The sequence below is a fragment of the Vigna unguiculata genome, chromosome 3 (genome assembly GCF_004118075.2).
Source record: "Vigna unguiculata cultivar IT97K-499-35 chromosome 3, ASM411807v1, whole genome shotgun sequence".
NCBI lineage: Eukaryota > Viridiplantae > Streptophyta > Magnoliopsida > Fabales > Fabaceae > Vigna > Vigna unguiculata.
Window position 1 is genome coordinate 55,060,630 of NC_040281.1, and position 16,006 is coordinate 55,076,635.

Consider the following 16,006-nt stretch of genomic DNA (forward strand, 5'->3'; position numbering starts at 1 on the left):
ATAGAACAGTTTAGTAGCTGAGTGTTCATTCACACTCTTATCCGTATACTGTTGCAGAAGAAAACAGTAATTTTTGAAGGTTACTCTGATACTGTTTTCTCCCTTTGATGATTTCAAGAAAAAGTTAAAAATCACCGGTGGCAGATACTACCAGGTTTCAAACTCTACATGGCTCCTCCATTCGATGCAATATTCACTTCATTCGATAAATAACAAATAATGGGATGAAATATGTTTTTTATTTTTTAAATTTTAATAAAAATTAAAATTAATTTTTTTCTAAATATTAAATTAATTTAGTTTTTTATTTTTAAAAATACGTAAATTTAATATTTTAAACCAAATTTTGTTAAGTTTATTTAATTTTTCAAGCGCACGTTTTTTAGCTGAACTTGAAATGAACATGTGTCAAATGTGTCAAATGTTATAAACAAACCAAAATAATATAATGATATGTATTTAAAATATCAAATAAATTTAATAAAATTTGATTAAAATAACTACATCCACGTATTTATAGAATTAAGAGATTAAATTGGTTTAATATTTTCAAGATTTTCACTAAAGATAAAAACATATTTAATTATAAATACAAAATAGTGTTTTAACTTATTTTTATGTAGATGTTTCAAATTAAAGAAATCTAAATACGCAAAACTTATATTAGAGTAATATTTTTATTTATACATATAATATTATATACTGTAACATTTTCTAATAAAACAAGAGAGTAAGATTTGGAATTTGATGGAAGATGCAGCTGAACATTGAAAGTTTCATGTTTTGGTTTGGGATTCTCCTGGGTAACCTAACTATGGCACTGTTTTCCCATTCTTTTTATAATTTTTTTACATGAATTTTATTTTATCATATTTGTACGAGAGTATATAGTATGAAGATGTTAATCTTTATTATTGAATATATGTATTTATTTTGAGTTGATTTAAATTCTAACTTGCTAAGACAGATAAATAACCAGATATTTACTCTACATTTAGCATTTAATTATGTCTCTCATTTTTCTTTTATTTCATATTTTTTCCTCTAATTTGCTCCTGATCATCATCAACCTTAATTTTCAGTTTTTTAATCAATCTCATCCCTTTTATTAATTAATAAGAACATGTATTATGATTTTCTGTCTTGGATTATTATTTTGTGTAAACATTGTTTAGCTATAAAATTTATTAACTAATTTTCAAAGCAGTCTTTTTTAACAATGATTTTGTTTGTGCTTATTTTTTCTAAATGTTTTTTAACAATATAAGTATATTTATGTATTTTTTAAGTTTTTGTCTAACTATTTTAAAAGATAAACAGTTTTTGTTTTTTAATAAACAAATCATATCTACTTTCTAAATCAGCAATTTAAAAAAAACACTTATTTAAAAAGGATTTATTTGACGTTCAAGCAAATTAGTAATCGTGTTATTAGTTAAGATCAGGATCAAAATAAGAAAACATGAGTTCTTATTACTAATTAATATTCATAACTCAAACTAAACTTAAATTTCATATTATCTGCGCAGCGTAGTGATGATTACATTACATGGATCTGCCATTCACTTTGTCTTGTTGATTGAAGGTTAAAACATTTGTCTTATTTCAATAAGCTTTCAAACATAGCTTTAGCATGAAAAGTAGGAATGTCATGATCAAATATAAGGGTTAAATGGAGTCACATATTAACCATCTTTTGAGAGGAAAAAAAACAAAAGTGATGATTAAGTATTTTATACCACAACATCAAAACTTGAAAATTGTATTTTTCATCTCATGCAAATGGGTAGATGTTGCAAATTAACGGGAAAGATGATAAAAGTTGAACAATACTAATACTAATAAAATTAATGCTTTAAGATTTTAGATTAAAAATAATATTATTTTGTTATATTATGTGAATTTAACTAAATTATTATTATTATTATATCTCGAGTAAACCTTTCTCAAACATTCATATTTAAACAAATTTCAGCATTTATTGAAATATTTAGAGATCATATATGCAGTATCTTTGTAACACTTAGGTATCATGTCTTTCTGGTATGTTTTCTCTTATTCCTTTCTATTGGTTTTTGGATCTTTAGGAATAATAATGTATACATACAAGTAAAATTTAAAAACAAAAATATATTATACAGTTGGCCAATAGTTATATGTGCAACCACAGTCATTAATCTGTGGTGTTCTTTATTTTAATGGGTTGAATGCTATGTTTGTTGGAGAGATTTAAATGGTTGAACAAACGGTTTTTGATTACCGAGGTAAAATTTTAAACCACATTAATATACAATATTCAATTTAGTACATACATGTTCCTTACAAGAGGAGCTTTCTTGTAAATTGCAAACCCAAACTATTCCATTATCTAAAGCCTAATGCATAACTTTGAATTTGAACTATTATAAATAACGTAAAATAAGATATTTTTTGGGTGGAAAGAAGAAAATGTTTTGTTTTTACAGTTGAAACAGGACATTGGTAATTTATGTGTTGTGTTTGGTGTTGAACGATGATAATTTTTGCCATATCTAACTTTTTTACCCTCCCTATCTCCTCTTCTGTGTCTGTGTTTGCGGTGATTGTGTCCCTTACTTTTCGTGATTCTCTATTTTGTTCTCATCCATCATTCATCGCACACACTCATCATTCATTCATTCATCTACCTTCTCTCTCTATCTCTCCGTAACTCCAAAAATCTAGCCTCGAAATCGGGCATCCAATTTTCACTTTACGTAATCACCCTATGTAGGACTATGCCCTATGCACCTTTTTGTCCAACCAAAACAAGTAATAAAATAAATCATAAAACTAAACCAATAACCGAATTAACCATTTCATAATCATATACATATATTTCTTTTTTTCAGTATCTACCTACGTGGTCGTGTACTTTTCGTTTGATATATATAATTGTAACATATATTTTTGGCTTTCGTAAATTAGTCATATTTATATAATTGAGTTCACTGTGCAGGAGGGAGTGTAAAGTGAAGATTAAGATGGAGTTTAAGTTGGGTTGGGTGGAGATTGGAGCGTTGTAGTTGTACCTGCGATGCGGTTGTGTTGTGAGTAACAAAGCAACATTAACTAAACCAACAACATGTGGCGTCGTTTGTTCTCTTGAATCGAGGAAAAAAAGCAGAGAGAAATTCTTTCTCACCATAGTGCCTGCCATTCATGGAGGGATCCATCTTGATGCATCAAAATGCTCCCTTTCCATCCATTCTCCAAATCTAGCATTCTTCTTTGGATCAAACGCCATTTTCTCTCTTCACTCTTCACTCTTCACCTCCAAAAACCTCTTCTTCTTCTTCTTTCTTCTCTCTCTTCCCATTTCACCTATTCCTGCACCTTGTTACATCTTTATGCAAACCGTTAAAGTTAAACTTCTTCTCTGACTAGCTGCTGCTTCCCTTCTCTCTCTCTCTCTCTCTCTCTCTCTTTCTTAAGAGGGTTTGCTTCGGTCTCACAGAAACCAGGTTGGTCTTTTCTGCTTCTTTTACTCATACTCTCTCTCAACAGCTGTTCTTAAATATACTAATTTTGGTGGGGTTCCTGTTTTGAACTCACTTTGGAGTTTAACTGAATTGTTATGTACTGAAGTATTAATTTTTTTTTCTAGTACTGGTAATGATCTTGTCAGGTACAAGGTCCTTAATGGTTCCTCAAGTGGTTGTGATTCTTCTATTTCTTCTTCTATTTTTCAGACCCAGATCTCGGTTCTACCCACCCACTGTTGGGCTGCTTCTACAAAGCCTTTAATTTTGTTAATTTCTTGCCTTAAATGGGTCGTTTACATTTTTCTTTTTCTGTATTTTCTCTTCCAGTCCCCTCTTTTATCTTGTTTGATTCCGAGACTTTCTGATATGAACTTGTTCTAGTATGTTCGCCTGGTGCTTGGGGAAATGACTGGTCTTTTAGTCTACAACATCTTTGGGTGCTTAATTGTAGTTTGTAGTTGAAAAATTACTGAGATTCATACAAATGCACCGAATTCAATAATATCTATGGATACCAATTTATAAACTGTTGGTAGATCTGGCTAGAATATGCTGCTAACTGTTCTTGGAAAGCATACCAAAGTACCTACTTTCAGAAACTTATGTTTTGACTATCCTCAATTCCTTTGTCACTTCCCCTTATCCAAAGAGTAGTGTTTCTCTCTTGATCTTCTCTCTCTCTCTCTCTACTTATATCCCATGCTTTTGCATTATTCTTCAGATTATGAATCTTCTCGAGCATATTGAGTTAGTCTTCATACTTGGTCTAATATTCTTTCTTACAGAATATTTGGTAATTTTTCTTTAGTTCTTAATGTTTGATGTTCTGGTGTAATCTCCAAGCAGGTCCTGATTACACTTTCTATGTCTCGTAAACGTGCCTTGTTTTTCATTTTTGTTATGTTGTTGAATGATTACATTAAAGCAAGCTGATTTTATTGTTACATGACAAATCAACTTGAAAGAACTCCTGGGGTTTGGTTTGAGCTTTTAATGGAGAGTGATAATTTGGTTGCAGGCGTTCTCGATAGATTGCCACCATGATAAAGCAAATTCTTAGCAAATTGCCAAAGAAGGTGCCAAAATCTGACTCATCAGATTCTTCAAGGAGTGACTCTAGCAATTCTACAAGTTTTGGGAATGTTTTTCAGTGTACAAATGTTGGAAGCACCATTTCAAGCAAATTAAATGTCGTGAAGAGGGTATCTTCGGTTGTTTTCCCTGCAAGCATGAGTGCTGGAGTGGAAGCAGTCGACCCGTGTCTGTCCTTCAAAGATGTTTCAAACACACAGAAGCAAAGCCTGTTCATTAGTAAGTTAAACCTTTGCTGCAAAGTCTATGACATGAGTGATCCTGACAAGAACAGTACAGAGCAAGATCTCAAACGACAAACGCTGTTGGAGCTTGTTGATTTTGTTTCTTCTGGATCTGTCAAGTTCACAGAACCAGCAATCGCGGCTTTGTGTAAAATGTGTGCAACTAATTTGTTCAGGGTTTTCCCACCTAAATTTCGAACAAGTAGTGGTGGTGGAGAAACAGAAGACGAGGAACCAATGTTTGATCCTGCCTGGTCTCACTTGCAAGTTGTTTACGATCTACTACTCCAATTCATCAACTATAACTCTCTTGATGTGAAGGTGGCAAAAGCACATATAGATCATGCTTTCATTTTAAGATTACTTGACCTCTTCGATTCTGAGGACCCCAGAGAAAGGGATTGCTTGAAAACAATTCTGCATAGAATCTATGGGAAATTCATGGTTCACAGGCCTTTCATACGGAAATCCGTTAGCAACATCATCTACCGGTTTGTTTTTGAGACGGAGCGGCATAACGGGATCGCAGAGATGCTTGAGATTTTTGGGAGTGTGATCAGTGGATTTGCCTTGCCATTGAAGGAAGAGCATAAGATATTTTTGTGGAGGGCTTTAATTCCTCTGCACAAACCTAAATCCGTTGGCATTTACCACCAGCAGTTAACATATTGTGTTGTACAGTTCATAGAGAAGGATCAAAGACTGGCCAGCTCGGTGATAAAGGGACTATTGAAGTACTGGCCAGTAACAAATAGCCAAAAGGAGCTCATGTTCATCAGTGAGTTGGAAGAGATTTTGGAAATGACTAGCATGGCTGAGTTTCAGAAGATCATGATCCCTCTCTTTCGACGAATGGCTCACTGCCTCAACAGTTCTCATTATCAGGTACTTTTTTCTACACTGCTTCTAAACAGATGATGAAATGGTTGTGTTTTTGGTATGATTGTTTATTGATGCCTTGATGATAATATTCAGGTGGCTGAACGAGCACATTTGCTATGGAACAATGAGCACATTCTGAATCTGATAACGCAAAACCGACAGGTGATTCTGCCTCTGGTGTTCTCAGCACTTGTACATAATGCTCAAAGTCACTGGAACCAAGCAGTGCTGAATCTGACTCAGAACATAAGGAAGATGCTGTCTCAGATGGACGAGGAGTTGGTACTGGCATGCCAACGCAGGATTGAAGAAGAAGATTCAGCTGCAAGTGCTGCAGCTGAGAGGAGAAGACTAACATGGGAACGCCTAGAAGCTGCTGCTTCTGCTGCTGCTGCTGCTGCTGCTGCCAGTGTTCAATCTTCTTCTGTAGGTGGTTTAGTCCCAGTAAAATCTGCTACATGCTCAGTGGCATGCTAAGCTAATTAATTGGTTTGAGTTATGATATGATATTATGATGATTATGTAAGCCTAATTAAGCTTCTAATTAAAATTACATAATAGTGGTGTGGTTCTTGAGTTTTTATTTATCTGTGCCATTTTATTGTTGGCACAATAGGGTATGTACGTACGTATGTTTGTTTGTATGTATACAAATACATACTTACTAGCCTCAAAAATTGTGGTGACTGAGGGAGGAGTGTTGCATAATGCATAATGGTTAATGGTTAGAAAGGTTGGTTATTTGAATTGAGAAAAAAGAAAGAAAGTAGGCAGTGATATTTGATTGTGTTATTATTATTTAACATTATTGTTTTGTTGTTAGGAGTAGCAGAGAACAGAGCAGAGAAAGCATAGCAGAGAGAGAGCATGTGTGTGTCGGTGGGTTATTCGTGCGTGCAATTATTTGCAGTGTCAGCACCGTAACCCTGACTCTTTTTTCAGTTTTCTTACTTCCTGGTCCCACTCTATTCTATTCTATGCCTCTCTCCCTATAATGCCAAGTTAAAACCAAAAAAGTTACATCTATTTTTACCTGCTCCACTCACTCTATTTTCCTTCTCTTTTTCATCAAAAATCTCTCTATTTCTCTTATTTTTAAAAGATTTCATATTTGTATAAAATAATCAGACAAAGTGAGTTTTGATAAATGAGTCACCCACATGACACACATTACTTAACAGAGGCAAAAGATTGACCTCTTTGGCGGGGAATGATGTAAACCTCTACTTTAACCCATGCAAAGTCTACACAGGGATTACTTAATTATAGTATTTTTATTTTTATGCTTAAATCTAAAATTCAACTTTATCTTAATCTCTTCTTCAGATACTTATACAATTTTTTTATTACTGTAATAAAATAACAAGTTTCATAGCTATCTGTATGAAGAAAATGGAGTAAAAGTAGTGTTGATGTTTTATTTTTGATGGCAAGCTTCTAATTACGTGGTTAATGGGATATGTTTATGTCTTACTTACCTACTGCAAGCAACGAAGCTCAAAAAGTTGACTTTAGATTTAATGCGTTCACCCTTTACGCCACTGTTATCAGTCTCCTCTTTGGTTTGGACTAATCAATATTCAACTCTCTTTTTCAACAATTAATGTCATAACTTTTGCATCACAGATATGGAAGTTTTTGACTTTAAGGACTCACAATTTAATATGTTCACAGATTTCCTTTTCTGCCATTACATACACTCTTCACATTTGGTATTTGGTGTCCATTGTTATCTTCTAACATAACATCAACACTGTTTGATTCCACAAAAGTAAGATTAATCTCCCAGAATATAAAACATTGGTTGAAGGAGAAATTCTATATCAAATACTTTTCGGTTCACATAAATAGAATCAAACACTTGTCATATACTTAAAGAGTCTCAACTTTTAGTTGCTTGTGTATCACACCTTCTTGATATAACTTACTAATACTATTATATCTTAATTAATACCAAGTTTACACAGCATCTGTAAAAAAAACACAAATTTATATAGTCGTTACTATTTTCATATTAAATGAAATATATCAAGATAACACATGGATTCATAGTTTAGAAAAATATATCAAGGAGTTATAATTTAATACACTTTAGTCATTGGCTTAAATAACAAATTTTACACGAGGGAATCTTGGTTAAGAGTTTACAACTTTGTCAGCTACCAAACATCCAAATTCTAAATTTATTAGAAAAATATTTTTTACATATATCTTAATCCTTCTAAACCATAAAAAAAAAAAAAAAAACTATTTCTTGTGTCTAAGTTTAACTTGTAGATAAATAAATAATATTTATTTATAAAGTTAATTAAAATTAAAATAAAAGGTTCATAACTTTTCAAGCAATAAAAGTTATAGAAACAATAACCGTGAGGAATTAGAAAATAGTTTAAGAGTGATAATTATTTTATAGATGACTCTCTATTATTATATTATTAAAAGATCAAATTATAACTATAAATTTCTAGTAGTCAAGTTTTGGTATATAAAAATCATCGTATCTTTATTTTTTTTTTCCAATTCTTCTTTGTCATCTTTCTTTAAGATTCAGACTTATTCTTCATCTCTTTGAATATATGAATCCACCTTAGTATTTTTGGCATATAGGACGACACAACTAACTCATCAAAAGTATCACTACTACAAGTTGAGCATTTGATGATGGTTAAAATAGACATGTGAAGATTCAATATTCGTTATTTTAACTGTCGTTAAAAGTTCAAAAAAAATAACGATGGTTGTGAGAGTCGTCGTCAAAGCGTAAAATAACGACAGTCAATGAGAATTGTCGTTCAAAGTAGAAAAAAAAAACTCATGAAACAACAACAATTATTTTACACAACTGTCATTAAAAGTGTATGTGTGTGTGTGTTTTTTTTTTAATTCATATTTGTATTTTTGAAACCCACAATTTCGGCATGATTTTTTAGATTGTGTGAGGAGCACATGTGGTGTTAGGATTATGGGAGGGAGCTAGTTATTTAAATAGATTGTGTGATTTTGTTGAGAACATATGAATTTCTTATTTATGATATTTGCGGGGAGATGATTGAAGTAAATTTGTTGGTTATGTTGTTGCTATGTTGAATTAGGGCATTTTGATGTGAACGAAATGAGTCATATTTGAGAGTAGATATACCAATTTGGATTGAATTGGCTCTTGTTGATTTTTGTTGAATTGAATTCATTGCTAATGTGGTTGAAAAATAGATAAAAAAAAATACCTTTTAGAGCCAATTATTTAAACTGGTATATTTTGAAGGTTTTTAGTTTTATACAGACTCCCTAAGCGAGCCAAACCTTTGTTGTGCGAAAAATGAAAGGCTTGTAATCCATTGAGATCTAGATGCTCAACTCATCAAACAAGTATAATAAAATAGGCTTGGTCACTGGGTGAGAGGAACAATCACTAGGAGAGCGAAATAGTCGCTTGATGAATTTTTATTTTTAAGAATCTAGTAGCTAAGGGGGATCGTCGAACAAGGCTGACTTACCGAGCAAAAATGTGAATTTTTTTTCTCCAGTTGATGGTTATTGGGCGAGCCAGTTCCTTGTTGGACGAAAATCTATGTTAGAAAATTCATAGAGCTTATATGAAATTCATAGAGCTTCCATGTTAGAATTCTTTTTTATTTTGAATGAATAAAATAAATATAATAAATGTTTAATTTTAAAAAATAACATTTAAGATTTTGATAATTATTATTATAACAAAATAATTTTTACATAAAAAAAATATCATGTCAAAAATATATTTATGAATTTATAAATATTAAAATATGAATTTAAATGAGAGCAGTAACTCATGAAATTTTTATCATTTATATCAGGTAATAAAAATTTTTATTTAATTTTATTTATTCAACATTATTCATCTATAAAGAGAATTGGTAATTTCAAATTTTCCTTCAATTTGTTTGAGTGAATTGGTTTTGTGCTCAGCATAGTCAATCAAAGCATCCTACATTCACAGAAGGAACAGATATTAATTGAATGGCAGTTGGCACAAAGGAAACTTAGTTGATAAGAAAAAGTGAAATGAAAATAACAAATCCCCCTTTTGGTACCCATAAATTGCTTCATTTGTGCATAGCTTCATCATCTTCAACATTTAACTTCAACCACACACACATAAGGGGAGAAAAAATGTATGCACCTGCACAGTACCAAGAACCAAGTTATGTGGAACACGTTCGCAGACGCCACCAAGAAAAGGGATTCCTTTACGCTTGGTTTGTTTGCATACTTATCATTCTTGCTTTTGTTGTTAAATTTTTTGTTATCATTGCTCTTCTCACTCTACCACATACATCATTCAATTTTCATCATGTTGCTCTCATTCTTCTCGACACTTCATAATTCCCTTTTCCTTTCACAGTGTGCACTGTTATCAATTTCATTTTGTTTTTTGCTGTCATTTTTTGACTGGTGGAGATTTTCATTGGGATTTGCACCTGCAGTTTCTTTGCCTTGTGCTGCTGCTTCTGCTGCTATGAAACCTGTGAGTGCTGTTTGGATGTGTTATGTTGCTGCTGCCCCTAGATATAAGGGTCACCATCCCCTGTAAAAGTCCTATGAAAATATTATCATCATATACTTCCTTCTCTGTGTATCTATCTAAAAGTAATAATTACATAGATGAACATGAGACTTTCTGATATGAGTGTGTTACTTTTGACTTATGGTTGTGATCAAAATTACTTTATGATCAAGGAGGCATAGACCTAACAAGTACCATTTATTTTCTCTGTTTGTTGAATATTTTAATTTGGCGCAAGTTACTCTGGTGATAATGTAATGGTTATAAATGAAGAATAAACTATGAATATTTTGGGGACCCTTTATCGTGTTATGTTGTCGGCAAAAGGCGTGGTGATTCTAGTGCAGAGTGATGAAATGGAGCCCTCTTGGGGTCCAAATTTGAATAGGCATGGTATTCAACAGTTTCTATGAGTTCATCTTTGAATTTACATATAATGGTGGCCACAACAATGCTTATTTGTTTTTTTACCAGAAAAGTAAAGCAAAACCCTTATAAAGTTTATCAAGAAGTTATATTTAGATGTTCTGTCCCATGCATGCATGCATGCATGCCTATGAGAGTAATGTGGATAAAACATCTTCAAATGTCGAAAACTGAATAACATATTAATGTAGTTGGAGGAAGTACATAAGGGTGTGTTTGTTTCTTGGTTTTTAAAAATTATATTTTAGATTAAGAGTAAGAAAAGAAGATGAAAAATACGATAATAAAAAATTGCTTGTCAAGAAATAAAAATAACCCGGAGAAGTCCTGTCTTTTTTGTAATTTTGAAAATTAAAATGGACATAAATTTTATTAAAATATTACTCTTTTTAAACGTTTTAAATATCTCTTTTTTAAAATAGATAGTATCTTTTAAGAGGTAAGAATCTACTATATATTTTAGGGTAGGTAAGTAAGTAGAGTGAGTGGTGAGGTTTGATTTGAAATGTTAAGTGAGGTCCATGAAAAGCGTTAGTGTTGATGGATTTAAGAGAATCAGAATGTAAAGTTTGGGTTTGGTTAGGCCAACTATAATGGATTTAGGGTGAAGATTGAGAAAATTGAGCAAGTACGAAAAACCCATGATCACTCTAAGCAAAAGGTCATTGCAACCCTGAAACAATCAAGTTTTTGTATTGCTAAAAGTTAAGTTTTTTTTTTGTATTGCTAATAGGTTGAGAGTCTGGAACAATGGAACTCTAACATCTTCCTATGACTTTTCCTTCGAACATACTTATCTATTCTGAAACGTTCCTGTTAGAATTTCGAAAACATGATTCTCAAGAGAAATTTTTCGACAGAGAATTTCTAAAAATAAGATTTTAAGAATAAATTTCTCATAACATATAAAATGCATTACAAAATAAGTTTTTTGGAAACATATGTAATACATATCAAAAATGTTTTTTAAATAAACATTCTAGAACAAGGTTTTTATTTCAGTTTTTTTTTTTTTCTTTCTCTAGAAGAGTGCAGTTAAAAATAGGAAATCAAAAGTATAAACCATATCTCATTTAAGCCACTAGCATTATAATTGGGCTCATAACAATTTAGTTGTTGAAATGAAGTTTTGTGTTGATCCACATTCGGACGAGTTCTGCTATATCTCGTTAAACCTATTCTAGCTATATACATCAATACTAGGTGCACCACAATAACCAACCATTGTTTGTTTGATATGGACTATAAATAATAAACTAACATATGCTAAAAATGTCGTGTGCTCTAGAATCAGACACGGTTGTGAATCAAATGTTGATGCAATCCACATTAGACGAATGAGAATACAGAACTAACAGTCTAACACCAGAGTCACAAGTTTTTGAACTCTGTGACCTTTTGGCCACAATAGCTTCTTTTGATGACTTCAGAAAATGTACCAACAAGCGATTGCGGTAAAAAATGAGGTCAGCAGTATTGATACAAAATTCACTGCATTATTGTCAAGAACATTGGAACCAGAAATCTTTTTCACTGTTGGTCCTGGCTTTCCAACAACCTGCAAGATGGTGTGAGAAATTTCTCAATGCAACAACATAGAAATTCATGTGAAGAATATTCTTTATAGGTGGTGTAAGAAAATTTACCTTGCGGCGAACAGAACAAAATCCACTGAATTGTAATGTTGCACCTAAGAGAGAGTCAATGAGACTTCCACATAGTCCTGCAAGGGTAGCAATGGGTAAGACCAGTAGTTGCTTAAAAGCTGCACTGGATTCACATCTTGTAGTTGAGAAACCCAGAAGAACAAATGACAATCCAATCACGCTTCCAGCTGCTGCAGCTGCGAGAATTCCTGTTTTTGTCACACCACCATTTGTACCTTTCTTCACATGCTGATAATCAAAACAAATGAATTTGTAACCACATGCCTTTTACACGGATGCCATAAGAACAGAATGTGAGAAATAATTTAGGGAGGCTCAGAATCTTAAAATCCCTTTGAGGTTTCAAACCTCACAAATAAACTTCACGAATTTGTCATTTCTAGGAACAGAACTGATATGGGTGTTACAATAACATCCCTATTCATGACATAATAAGGGTAGGGTTGTTACGTTATCCTGCAATGTGAATGTTAATGACATTGTAACATCATGCTCACTCACCCTTACGTGCTTCCAATGCCCCACCAAGCATAGCCTCCGGTTATACTCACTTCCATCACTCATGAAATGGTTAGGTTGAATATTTGACAAAAGTCGTATTTTTCCCTCACTAACCTATTTTTGGTCTCAATTTAGTCCCTCCAGTAAGCAAGTTTCACATTTAATCTTCAATTCCATAGCAACTTGAGCCAGTGAGCCAGATGGAATAACTAGCTATCATCATTAGACTCATATGATACAGTGTCCATCTAGTACATGTCACCCTATTTACCAATTTATCACTAACATAAAGCTAAGCTTAACCTTGTAAAGACCATTCTAATAATATATCAGATTGAGGCTAAATTTGGCTACTTTCCGTATTTCTCAGAATCAGGTGGTCCATGGAGGGACTGATAGGTTTGAATTTGATCTGAGAGCGACTAGATTGTAAAAAAGTTATCAACAAAAGATTAAACTGAGAGCCAAAACATTACCGATCTAGGAAGCACGGATTAAACATGGGCCAAGGGATATGACAAAAATTTAGAAATTGGAAGACACAACATGGGCATAGTGCAACATATAAAACTAGCATTTAAGTACAAATCTTTAACTAAAAGATAAAACCAACGTTTTAAAAGTTAGCATCAACTAATAAAATTCTATCGTAGTACTTTTGTTTGTATTTGTATCAAAAGTACAAAAACTGCAGAATGAAGTTAGGAGAACACACACAAGTCTCCATTTGTGTTGAATAAGGGAGTGTGTCTGACACGGTTAGGATAAGTAACAGAAATTAATGATGGACCAAAATTGAATTTTAATCCAAATTGAACAAGGGTGACTTTCAAGAAAATGGCCAAGATTATGGGAAATGGAGCTTGTAACATCAACCAAACACATTAATTGAGCAAATTCCTGAGACTTAATGACAAAACATTCATGAATAAGTTGAACTAAAGAAGAAAACACCAAAATGGACAGAATGGACAGAATGATCAAAGAATAAAGGACTTTGACCAAGACACTATTCACCTTGAAGGTTGTGATTAGACGGGGCTTATCCTCACTGAGAATTCCAAGCTCCGAAGACCAAGTATCCCCATTGCAACAGGAATAATGGCCGATAACAGCACCAATGAGAGCCGTGATCAAAGGTGAGTCTTTAGAGTTCAAGCATTTATCCTGGCCTTCAGTAAGCACCCATATAGCTATAACCAGAACCGAGGCAATGCCACTATTGGCCAGAACTTGTATCCTGAAAATAAGAAAAACAAGGAAACTTTAGTCAAAAGGAAGACAAAAACTTAGTGTGGATAAAGTTGGGATCCTCGTACACACAGGTAAAAACTAAAATGACAAACTTTTATGTGAAAGATTTGATAGAAAAAGAAAAAACCCATCCTAAACTCAGTGACATCAAAGAAATATCTCAATCATCGTATGGGTAATTCCATAACATAATTCATTCAAATAAAGGCAGCAATCATTCCTAACTTACAAAAACACACAACCAGTTGACCTTTCAAAAGATATACTCAGAATCAAAAAGCTGCAAGCAGACAAAAAAGTAAGAACTCACCAGTTTCTTTGTCCACCTTGTTTGAATTCAGGATCGAGTGTTCGCTTCTTATCCTCTCCAAACTTTGTGAGAGTGGACGAAGAAAAGAAGAAGGCAAGCAGCACAGCCCCAAACCTTGACGACCCACAAACGAATGGAACAGAAAGATTATTTTTTGGGGCCACCCAGAAGAAAAGAGAGGAGAAGGGTGAAGAAGAATAACCTGTATCCCACAAAAATGTGAAGAGCCATGACGAAGAACCCTGCAATAGCGCCAGAATTGCTGAGGGATTTCTTCCGGTGAGCTCTGAATGCGATTACGAACGCAATGAAGATAGCCACAGAGAGTTGAAAAAACCAATCCATTTGAAATTAGAAATTGGTGTTCAGGGAGTTGATTTTAGAACATAACTGTGTAACTATTTGATGAAACTATTCACAGTGTTGTACTTAGAGTGGCTGGTCACTCTCATTGCACAACCACCGTTCACCACCAGATTTAGCTTCTCTCACAGAATCTTTTCATTTTATAAATAATATCATAACAAAAATAAATTGAAACGGGTTATAATTAATTTAAAATTATATAACATTTTAAAATCTTATTAATTATAATTTTAAATTTTGACAAAAATATTTTATTCTATCTTAATTTTAAGTAATTGATATTTTAATAACAAGTGTATAATATGGCGTGAAAATTTTCAGGTTGGTATTTCTTTTATAGATAAATGTGACTCTGTATATCCTATGGAAACTTAATTAAGCTTTGTCATTATTACCTTATCATATGAATATTAAATAAATTAATTGATATTTGTTTGATTAATAATTTTAAATTTGAATATTAAATGCAGATATATCTTAAATTGAAAAAATTATCATTTATTTATAAAATGGTTATTAAACTGAAAACAGATTTCTTTTTCACTTTCATATTTTTTTTCCTATAAATATAAAAATCTCAATTTTTCTCATATTAAATATGTTTTTGGTGCCTTAACTTTTTAGTAAAAATTAGAATTAGTCCGTCTTCGAAACCTTGATCAAATTTAGTCCATCAATTTTAGAAGTACGTAAATTTAGTTCTTTTAACCCAATTGTGTTAAATTTATTTGACATTTCGAACACATTTCATGATAGCATTTGAGTTGTTTATAATATTTAACATAATTCCACCTCAACGTTAGTTGAATGTTAGCTAAAAAATGTGTTCGAAATGTCAAACAAACTTAATAAAATTTGGTTAAAATAACTAAATTCACACATTTTTAGAGTTGGAGGACTGAATTGGGTCTAAGTTTCAAAGAGGGACTAATTACAATTTTCACTTAAAGTTGAGGGACAAAAACATATTTAACCCCGTAAAAAACTATTTTAAGGTGTTAAGATTCATTATTCTTACACATTCACATACATAATATAGTATGATACTGACTTTAATCCATGAGAGATCCAATGAGAATGTGTTATTTAATATCTATTTTCTAACCTTTTTTTCTCAATTTATCTCTTTGTCTTTCTTTCTTCTCTCAGGATTTCTTTCTTGATAATTTAATGTGAAAAAACTTTATTTCTAGAGATAGAACCTTAATCTCATTTCATAACCCAATGTCCATTGAACTTTA

The 16,006-nt window shown here is 32.3% G+C and overlaps 2 protein-coding genes and 1 long non-coding RNA gene across 3 annotated transcripts; 2 read left to right on the forward strand and 1 right to left on the reverse strand.

The window, feature by feature from the left end:
- The first annotated feature begins 2,968 nt into the window (after nt 1–2,968).
- LOC114178076 (serine/threonine protein phosphatase 2A 57 kDa regulatory subunit B' kappa isoform-like) lies at nt 2,969–6,493 on the forward strand. The gene is made up of 3 exons (XM_028063772.1): nt 2,969–3,482; nt 4,522–5,704; nt 5,795–6,493. Exons 2-3 carry the CDS (start codon nt 4,544–4,546, stop codon nt 6,176–6,178), a joined length of 1,545 nt encoding a protein of 514 aa, XP_027919573.1. The 5' UTR covers nt 2,969–3,482; nt 4,522–4,543; the 3' UTR covers nt 6,179–6,493.
- A 3,237-nt stretch (nt 6,494–9,730) lies between these two features.
- On the forward strand, nt 9,731–10,538 carry LOC114179388. The gene is made up of 2 exons (XR_003603464.1): nt 9,731–9,933; nt 10,162–10,538. It is a non-coding gene; the product is annotated as an uncharacterized LOC114179388 (long non-coding RNA).
- A 1,216-nt stretch (nt 10,539–11,754) lies between these two features.
- Nucleotides 11,755–14,894, reverse strand: LOC114175768 (protein PGR). Its single transcript, XM_028060561.1, has 5 exons — nt 14,602–14,894; nt 14,400–14,513; nt 13,853–14,075; nt 12,314–12,562; nt 11,755–12,225 (listed from the first exon to the last, which is right to left on the reverse strand). Exons 1-5 carry the CDS (start codon nt 14,742–14,744, stop codon nt 12,094–12,096), a joined length of 861 nt encoding a protein of 286 aa, XP_027916362.1. The 5' UTR covers nt 14,745–14,894; the 3' UTR covers nt 11,755–12,093.
- Nucleotides 14,895–16,006: the final 1,112 nt, after the last annotated feature.